Source organism: Ammospiza nelsoni, chromosome 11, assembly GCF_027579445.1.
Source record: "Ammospiza nelsoni isolate bAmmNel1 chromosome 11, bAmmNel1.pri, whole genome shotgun sequence".
In the NCBI taxonomy this organism is placed as follows: domain Eukaryota; kingdom Metazoa; phylum Chordata; class Aves; order Passeriformes; family Passerellidae; genus Ammospiza; species Ammospiza nelsoni.
This window is the reverse complement of record NC_080643.1, coordinates 14,607,865-14,617,768: the sequence shown is the minus strand read 5'-3', so window position 1 is coordinate 14,617,768 and position 9,904 is coordinate 14,607,865. Positions and strand designations below refer to the sequence as shown.

Here is a 9,904-nt window from a genome sequence, read left to right as displayed (position 1 = left end):
GTGAAAGCAGATACCACTGCCCCAGATATCCTGAGAGCACTTTGCTCCTCACCTTCAGGCAGCACATGCCTCAGCAACTGGCCTAGTACAGCCTGGGCCAGGCATCTGGCAACTCAAAGGTGCTTACACACTTTAACTTAGTAGGCCCAGAGACAGGAGAGATATGACCTTCAGTCCACATGCTGGCTGCTGGACTTCTGGAAAGCACAAGAGATCACAATTGTTACCCACTTAGGAATAAAATATTGCTTTTATTTTAGTGAAGTAACAAAGCTATTTACAGATACAGTAACTATACATTCCAATTGAAAAATAGATTGTGCTCAAAATTGTAAAAGCAAGTCACACACAGTCTGTTAGGAACACACACAACCTCAAACCTCCCAACTCCTTCAGTTCCTGGAAATCTCAGGAAATCAGTTTGTTCTGTTCTGAATGATTTTCTGCTGAGTCTCAAGACATTCCTTCAGCTTGTCTTCAGTGAGTGTCAGCCTCTGCTCCAGGATGGAAACTGTCTGCAAAACAAAAGTGAAAGCTGCTGTTGAGCTACTGACAAAGACACACTGCACTCCCAATAAAATGTGCCCAATAAAATGCTAAATTCACAGGAATATTTTGAGGCTGGAACTCCAGTGTCAGTATTCCAGGAGGGCAGAGCCCTGCATGACTTCAGAGAGGAGCAATAGCAGACAGTGGGCACAAAGCCCTTCTGCAGACAACACCAAGCACCCATTTCAGCACTGGCTCTGCATTTCCTTTCCTGGACAGGTTCATGAGGCACCCGGCACTGGAGAGCCACCAGACACATTTCTGCTAACGAGACAAATTTTAAACAATTTTACTCAGTTATGGCTCTGATTTTATCTCTTTGCTGCCAACCATTTCCTCCCTTCCCTCAACATCATGGGTCTGCTGTAATTAAAACACTCAAAACTTGCTGGACATGACAGGCAAGAAAACCTTCCCAGCCCAAGACAATACAGCAGGAGATGGAGGGGAAAAACTCCACTCCAAAAGTGGCAATATCTCCCTCAACATAATGCCTACATTTCATTGTGTAATCCACTTACCCTGCAAAGGATTGCTCTCTTTCTCCTGGAGCTGAAGTCATCATGTACAGGATGCACAGGAAGAACATTTTAACCACGTGGCAATAAAAGCTTCTGCTGAAAACCTTTTATTGATCACTCCAAGATAATAAAGGGCCTCAGCTATGCACAACCACTTTCAGCTTCCAGAGACACCAGAATGGCTGATAATGGGTGGTGATGATTTAATGCTTTAATATCCATAAACTTATCAGCAACAATCGATAGCTTCACATTTTGGGCATTTTTACTGCATAAATAACATCCTCTGCTAAAAACAAAGGATGCTCAGAACCTTGGACTTTAATGAAGTAATTCAAATAAACTTGGCCAACTGCTGTTTGTATAGCAGTTATACATAGAAAGCCTTTTAATAGCACATTTCGTAAGCACATCTTTAAGTGCCTGACAAAAGCAAGCAGGTCTCATTATCCCCATTTTACAGCTGGGGAAACGAAAGCACAAAGAGAGGAAATAGCTTGGCTAAGGCCACTTGAGACTAAGAAAAGTCTGCTGTAAAATGATTTGGGGAATGAAACAAGTCGTGGGGGAGAAGAGAAAACAGACATGGTAAAAACAGCAGGCATAAGGCAAAGCCATCTTGCAAGACTACATCAAGGAAGTCACGAAGGGCTTGAGGTTGTTCAGTGCATCACAATGCACCTTCCTCTCCTCCCTAAACACAGTTCAAAGCTTATTTCTAATATATTTCTTATTTCTGACCTGTGACAAGGCAGAAGAGCTCTGCTGCAGCTGTAGAAAGCTTCACCTGAAAGAATAAACCCTGCATTGCCCAAATATTTCATGGGCTACAGCACCAGCTGCATTTAAGTTTTTTCCTCCTCTACTTCCATCCCTTAGAGGCACAGGAACTGAAGTACACAGAGAACCAGAAGAAACACTGTGGTGCCAGCAGGTAACATCCAGGTGCCCCAGAGCCAGCAGGAGCCCTCCCATCTATTCAAAGGAGAGAGGACTTAATCTTTTCCACATCCAGCCATGCCATTGCCTAGTGACTGTCTTGGAGACCAGGACAAAGCCACCAAGGGCAGAACACAGCAGGCCAAATGTCTACCAAGGGTTTACAGCAAAGATCTCACCCTTTAAGCAACCAGACAGAGAATGAAAACCAGTAGGGATCCTGGCTTTTCCATCTGAAAAATGAACTAGTAACTCAACACTCCAATAAAAAGAGAGAGAATGAAACATCGCATCAAATTTCCTTTAGAAAGATAATCAGCTGAATTAAAGGCCCAGTCACACTGCCCGGCCAGAAGCAATGCCCAGATCACTCGTGGCTCCTCTGTTCCATGATTTACTGCCACCATGATCCTGTCAATAGGAGTTAAGAGCTGTTACATACAGCACCATGAGACACAAGCAAAGCAGCTTTCACAGAGTGTTGAATTTGTGAGAAAGCTGTAAGGAAAATGTTTATTGAAATGGAAATTGCACGTAAGTATAAGCAGAAACTTGCAGTAAGTATTTTTTGGAAACTAAAAGTGGAAAAGTAGCAGTCAGAAATTAAATTCAGGAAGAACAAAGTAGGAATCAATGACTCTAGTCCATTTAGACTTGAATATATGATGAATATAAATAGCCAGGGCATCTGATATCCTGGAAAGGTAAGGGAAAGCACAAATACTGCCCAGTTGCTATAAGTGCTATATTGCAACTTGCACAGAAAAGCTCCTTTATTAGCAACTGAAAGTTTTACAATATTTCCATGCTGCTATTTATAAAGCAAGTCATTCTCAGGAGGCAAATGAAACTGCACCCATTCAACTCCTGCATGCTTTTGCTATGGCTTCTCAAAGATAACAAACCAGCAGTTAAGCCAAGGAGAACACTGTTATCCAGTGAGGATTCACAGAGCCCAGTTGGCACTCTGAGACAGGATCTGGGCTTCCTGGTGTGTCAGGAACTCAGTGCATGTCTCCATCACATACCAGGGAGTAAATGCTGGATAATTTATTGAAGTCCTGGCTCAAATTGGCAGAAGGACAACAGCTTAGGCTTAAACAAGAAAAAAAGACCAAGCTATTTATTTTTTAAGGAGTGTTTTTGACATTGTAGTAATATACTGAGTATTACTATGGGCACCAGAACAGAATACAGGAATTTTTCACAGAAAACCTAAATCACTTCTACCAACACTTCTGGCAACATTGGTCTTCACTTATCTTCACAGACTCAACACTGAAAAAAACCAATCTTCTGTTTGGAAACATTAATGAGAAGCTATGGATAAATAAAAAGTTGCCTCCAATTTAGTTAAAAATTCTGGGGAATATTCACTCCCATCCTCCCCCAGGACACCTGAACTGAGGCACCCAGCAGTCATGCTTGCTTACCTCAAGACAGGTCCCTTATGGCATTTCTCCATGTTACTTTTACAACCCAAATAACAGTGATTTGGGATGCTGCTCCAAGGTGCTCTCATGGTATCTCTTCCTTAGTCCCTCTTCAGCAGCAGAGATAGTTCAAAAGCCACTGCCTTAGGGCTGAAGCTTCTGCAGCAGCCCTGGAGGGGCTTTTGAGGAGGACAGATAAGGAGAACCAGGTGCTAACTGAATGCCAAAAGAAACCAGTTCCACCAGCATGGAAGGAAACCTGAACAGGAGTCCAGAGCCAGGGAGCAGAGGTCACCAGCAAGGCTCTGGAGCAGCAGAGGAGCCCCTGGAAGGAGAGATCCAGCCAGCCAGATGGGCCAAAGCAGGACTCAGCCTGGAGCTGGGGGCAAGGCAGGCAAGGAATAACTAATGGAATAACTAATGCTCAGCTCAGCCTGCTCAGGGACATTCTCTGCAAGGCCAAAGGGCCTTTCCAGTATGCAGCCACAGTGGCTCTGAGCTAGCCATGGAATAGAACAGGGGACAGAACTGCCTGACTGATCATCAATATTCAGGAAACTCTCCCAAAAGGTATGGACACAGCAGTTCCTCAGAAAAGTAACAACAGCTTGGCTGAACCTACAAGGGATATGATCCTGCACACTGACTGCACCACAGATGTGTTCTTGGCTCTGTGCAGGAAAAGTAGGACACTTGCACTTCTATTCCTGTTTCTTCATAGCAGAAAATCCCTCTCTCCACTGATCTCAAAGGAAGCAGAAGTAGTTTCCTAGCTTTGCTTTAAAAGATTCTCATAAGTTTGCTCCACTGTTTTTTCTAAGCATATGCTAAAACATTTTGCAGAGCACTAATGTATCAAACAGCTCAAAGAAAAAACATTACTTCTGCCTCTTCAGATTTTTCTTCCCTATCTGACATGTTAATTTATGAAGACAGCATTTTCTTTTCAATTTATAAAAAAATAATCACCCACAATAAGCACACAACAAATGCAGAAGTTTGTAAGTTTCTGCACCCACACTTTCTCCACTCCACTGTGTGGGTACAAGGCAGAACTTAGGGATTGATGGTTTTTAAAAGGTCCATTGAAGACTACAGATTGCCCATAGATTTACAGAATGGGACTTGTCACATTTGAACTGGAGTTGCAGGTTAGAGAGCTCTGCCCTCTGTAACAAGCATGGCCAGTGCAGGTGTGTTTTCAAAGACACCCTGCTGTAACTTCAGGTGATTTTCCCTAAAATTAGCTATTTCAGAGCCCGCTTTACTCCCAAACATGGCCAGGAAGTACATATGAACTGCATCATCAAAATGCTGCCTTAGCATCCAAAGGGCAAGGAGGTAAATCAAGCTTGGGAGCCCTTTCTCTAAACTAATGCAATGAGTGAAATAAACTACATGGGAAGGGTTTGCACTGGGGTAGCCCTCCCTACCTTTTACAGGAGGAAAAAAACCCTGAACTCCCACCACTAATCACAGCTCACAACTCCAAACTGCAGCTGCAAGATTGAAAGGCTCATGGCAGAACTTATGCAGAGAGTTCAAGCACAAACCTGTCTGGCAAGAACAGCTTCTCCTCCTCCCATCCCCTGCTGGGCTTTGCCCCAACCTGCAGCCAGTGCCCCTCAGCCCAGCAGCTGCACCTGGACCCCCAGAGCAGATCTCTGCTCTTACCAAGCACACCTAGAGAGAGCTGGGCTGCTCTCCTCAGCGCAAATTGGAATTTATCAGCTTTGAGATGGCACCCAAGCCAGCTACACCTTCTGCACCTCTGAAGCATTCTCAGAAGAGCTGGCAGCTCAGACTGAGTGAGAAGTCTCATCTCACAGTAGAACAAGGCATGAAGCTTTCACAGAATTAACACTTTATGTAGCAAACAAATGCCTGCAAGGACCAGCCTTACTCCAGTGGTCAAAGCCTTAACCTCAGAGTGGGTTTTGGTTTAAAATAAGATGTGGGGTGATTTCTAACACAAATGATAACTCCTCACGTGCTCAGACTAAAACAAGATGTGCTACCCCAAACATTTAAAACCAGGTCTGTAGCCCCTCACCATCTGAATGGTTTTGAAGGCAGACTCTAATGTGGACTCTCACAAAGCCTATTTGCACAGACTTTAAAACCAGGCTGAGTTAATGAGTGAAGACTCAGCACTCTCCCATTCTCTAATTCAACACCATGAACCTTCCTGGGTTTACTTTGTAACTTGCTTCAAATGTGGCTGGCCAGGAACATCTTGGTCAGTGCTGCTGCACAGACTTGAGTCAGGAAGTCCCACAGAGCCCTCAATGCAGGTTTTGCACATCCATCCAAGGCTCACCCTCACATGTGGGGTCACATGCATTAGGAACACATGACAATGCCTGCAGAAGGACAGATGCCAGCACTAGGCTGGCCTCATCAGGATCTGCTCAGGTTGTGTTGCTAAACAACCTCCTTGTCTGCTCTCTAGTGCAGGGCATGAGAGTTCATAGTCCCACCAGCTCTCTTCATCCACCATTCAGACATCCACTACTGAGGACACTTGAAAAGTAAAGAATTTTCTGTTTAGCAGCCTGAAGCACTACAAGAGGGAAATGGTTACTGAGAAAACTCAACGCCAGTGCTCAGCTACCCCTCCCTTAGAATTAAAATGAGGGTGCTGAGGCCCTGGCCAGGCTGTCCATGGAAGCTGTGGCTGCCCCATCCCTGGCAGTGCTCAAGGCCAGGCTGGATGGGGCTGGGAGCAACCCAACCTGGCAGCAGGGCTGGAACTAGATGAACTTTAAGGTGCCTTCCAAACAAACCATTCTATCATTCTCAGCTGCCACCTCTCCTTCCACCTCCCAGCACACCCCACTTTCTGCAGAATTACCTGAATTACAGTTTACCAGCCCTTCCACTAAATTATAGGAGCAACTTTGGTGTAATGCACAAATCCCCTGCAGTGGTACTCAGCACAGCAACAAGTGATCACTTGCAGTGCTCACCGTGCTTTTTACAGTAGGAAAACCACACAAGCATACACAAAAATTCCAGTATTTGCCAGAGCAAGCAGCATGATCAGTACCAGTATCACAGTGACCAAAGGGACCCTGGGGTACAGAAAAGGTTGTCTTTTGTATTAAATAAACCCCAGCTACAAAAATGAGCCACAGGCTCTGCCAGTTTCATCCACACAGGGTGGAGACACAAGGCACACAAGCCCCTTGCAACTGAGTCTTTCCATTTACAGCCCTCTGAGTAGAAATGTTTCATCACACATTGCTGTTGCTTTAGTCTTGACAGCTGCTCAGCCAAAGGTGAACTGATGGCACTTGCATCACATCCTGCACGTTTCTACAAGGGAATGGCTGATGGCTTCAGTGCAGCCTCCTTGCTGCAGAGCCCCCAGACCTCTGGGGCTGGGCCAGCACAGCAAAAGGAGTCAGGAGACTCCCACTTTCACAAGAAAACACAGCCAGTCAGAATGAGCTACAGTAAAATGTCCAAACATGCACCATGACAGCAACAGTACAGAGGTTAGAACTCTGAATGACCAGAGGTCTCGCCCAACCACAAAGACATCAAAGCCTTCCCATATCCATCCCCAGCCTCTGAGAGGATGCAAATCTCCCACCTAAATGAACTCAGCTGCTGGTACCAATAGCTGAATAACAACTTATATTCATCTTCAAAGGCTGCTTGTGAAAACAAATTGTGGGAGGTGTTTAATATTCCTTCCCATTGAGGGAAAATGGAAGGTGAAGGTCCTGTGACCATCCCGGGAGAGGATGAGCACTTCTGAAGAGCCAGCCTTCAGAGGGTGCCCTGCTAACACAGCAACAGCCCTCAGAGTGCATTTAATTTAAGCAATCTTAGAAAGGAGAAAAGTGTATTTGCATCAAGATTTTATAAAACGTATTTTGGAAGTAAATTTCAGGAGGGAAAAAAATGTTGCTCTGCTGAATGACACAGAGGACTGGCAATAAGCAGGGTACTTGATTTGTATTGAGTGAGAGATCAAAGCTACTGAATCTCTAAGAGATGGGTCTAATTCACAAGAAATAGCCTCTATGTCTTTTAAATTCAGATTTAAAAAACAGTCTCATCTGACACTCCACAGATTTTCAGATGAGAACTTTTTTATTAGTGTTTCAGATTTCAAACTAGTTCTCTTGGAGTAAAAATTACTTGCAGTTTTTTCCCTGTATATTGGGTCCATTGGTGTTCAGGTATTGAGAGCACTACAGAAACCAAGATATTTGTGAACAGCAAAGATAGAAGCACTTGGGACATGATCCCCCCACCACTGCCAAATATTTCTTCTTGATTTGAAACTGCTTAAAGTCATAAAGCATATATTTTACTAATTTACATTCAGTGCCTCCCTAAAGTGAGACCACATTCATCCCTCACCAACATAGGCTTGAGACCACATCTCAAAAAAAGAGTAAAAATTTGATTTAACCCGCTTTCATTACTAAGCACTGGACACACAAACATTTTCAGCTTTAATTAAAAAGCAGCCTACTTGTGTCCAAGTCTATTTTTATGCTAAAAAATAATTTAGAAAAATTCTTTCTCCGCCTGCAATCTTTTCTGGAGTGAAATAATCCTTTAATCTCACATGAGCTAGATTGTCCTTCAATTCAGGCTTTGGATTATTTTACAGATTTATCAAGTCTTCTCCATTTCACTGTGTTGTTTTCTCCCAGCTTCACTGCAAGATTAGTTTGGGGAAGCATATAAAGCCATTTCCTGTGGGTGGATTATCGCAGCTATTTATGAATTTTTATGCTAACCTGGTTCTGAACTCTTCTTTTGGAGAAGACATCTTCCTTCCCACATAAAACCAGCAGCTTTTGCATCAGTGCCTGCTGCCCACAGATGAACAGTGAACACAGCAGCTGGAGGTGTTTGGAGTGAGGACAAAACTGTTGGAAGATGATCACTGCAAATGCAGCCAAGACAGTTACTCACAGATGATCTTTGCAGAAGGGCATCTCAGCTCTAAATGCAGGAAATGCACCTGAACCAAGCAAATCTTTGATATCTGCTCCATTTTTGTTTCAGCCAAAATATACTTTTCTGTGCCAGGTTATCCAAGAGAGAAAAATCACCTTGTTTTCCCCTTAAACTTAAATATTCACCCCAACCCTTCAGAGATACTGAGGTCCAGTCCTCAATATAAACAAATAAATGGATGAACAGTTTGCATTTTCATATCTCTGAAATGCCAGTAGAGATTTTTAAACACTGAGACACTGACAAGAGAATAAGCTGCAGGAAAGGGAGGAGCAAAGCATCAGTATCATACATTGATTATTCTCATCTTCCTCATTCCTTTGCCAGATGTGAATTGCCTGCTTTCCTACAGAGGGGAACCAGGGCATCTAAGTAATCCAAAACTACCGGAACAACTGGCTTATGTCCAGGTCTCAACTTCACTCTTCAAGGCAGCAGAATTATTAAGCATATGCTACTCTCCTGAAAAAGAGCCATGTAAGGCCAAACACAAACTGCTCTTAGGAAAAAATATGAAGACCCTGTCAGGTCACATTAGCCCAGTTTCTTACAAGTAAAATGAAAGAGATCCTGAAAGAGCTTTGGGGAGGAGGAGGAAAAAAGGTTTCATTGAATTAAAGACCAGTTGAAAGAAAGTTGCCAAAACTTTAAAGAATTGAATCACATCAACAATGTAAGAATGAAGCCTAGTAAAGCTTCTATTCACTCCCATGGTTACTGCTAGTTGTGATACACAACAGCCACTGGATTCTTTTGATCTATCTCTCTCTGATAAGAACTGAAGTGCCCAGCTGAAGGAGCAAGTTCTGCTTCAGTGTATCCTCCTGTGCAGGGCACAGCACCTCCACAGCCTCAGTGATTGGTGACTGGCTGGAAGAGACCTCTGAATTGAACAAAAACAATCTCACTCAAAGCACATGACACCTCATTTCATCTGGAAATCTACTGCCAGCAGAGGGAAGGTACTAATAATTGGTGATGCAGCTTCAAGTGTGCAGCTCAGAACAAAGCTGTGTGCTGGCAAGAGATGACAGCCCACAGATGATGTCTTACTATCACCTCTTTCAGCAGAAATTGGAAGTATTTTCTCTCCTTCCCACTTCTACATGATACCAGGTTTAAACCTTGAAATGAGAGTTGCAGAAAAAAATATTAGGAAAATAAATTTGGCTTAGATCTGCATAATTTCCCCAACTGGTTTATCACAACTTTAACTTTCCCCCACCGGAACTTTACATGATGGCAACACAGCCTTGCATCTACAACAACAATGAACACAGGAACTCAAGATACCACATCAGAAATTAATCCAAGCTCCCATGGAGCTAACAGATTAAAATTTCTGAGAAGCCCATGGATGGCTGTATCATTTCTGGAAATCATGCTCTTTCCCTTCAAGTGGATGGCTCTGTTTATGCCCTTAGAGTTCTCCTGAAACACATAAAACTCAGGAATTATGATTTTAACAGAGCACTA

The 9,904-nt window shown here is 43.5% G+C and overlaps 1 protein-coding gene across 6 annotated transcripts in view; it reads right to left on the bottom strand.

Annotated features, from left to right (window-relative positions):
- Positions 1-231: 231 nt before the first annotated feature.
- Positions 232-9,904, bottom strand: part of POC1A (POC1 centriolar protein A) — a 49,742-nt gene continuing 40,069 nt past the window's right edge. For all 6 annotated transcript variants that reach the window (XM_059480168.1, XM_059480163.1, XM_059480164.1 and 3 more), the window contains one exon: positions 232-515. In XM_059480168.1, coding sequence (XP_059336151.1) covers positions 417-515 — 99 coding nt within the window. In that variant the 3' untranslated portion in view covers positions 232-416. The remainder of the gene's footprint in view (positions 516-9,904) is intronic.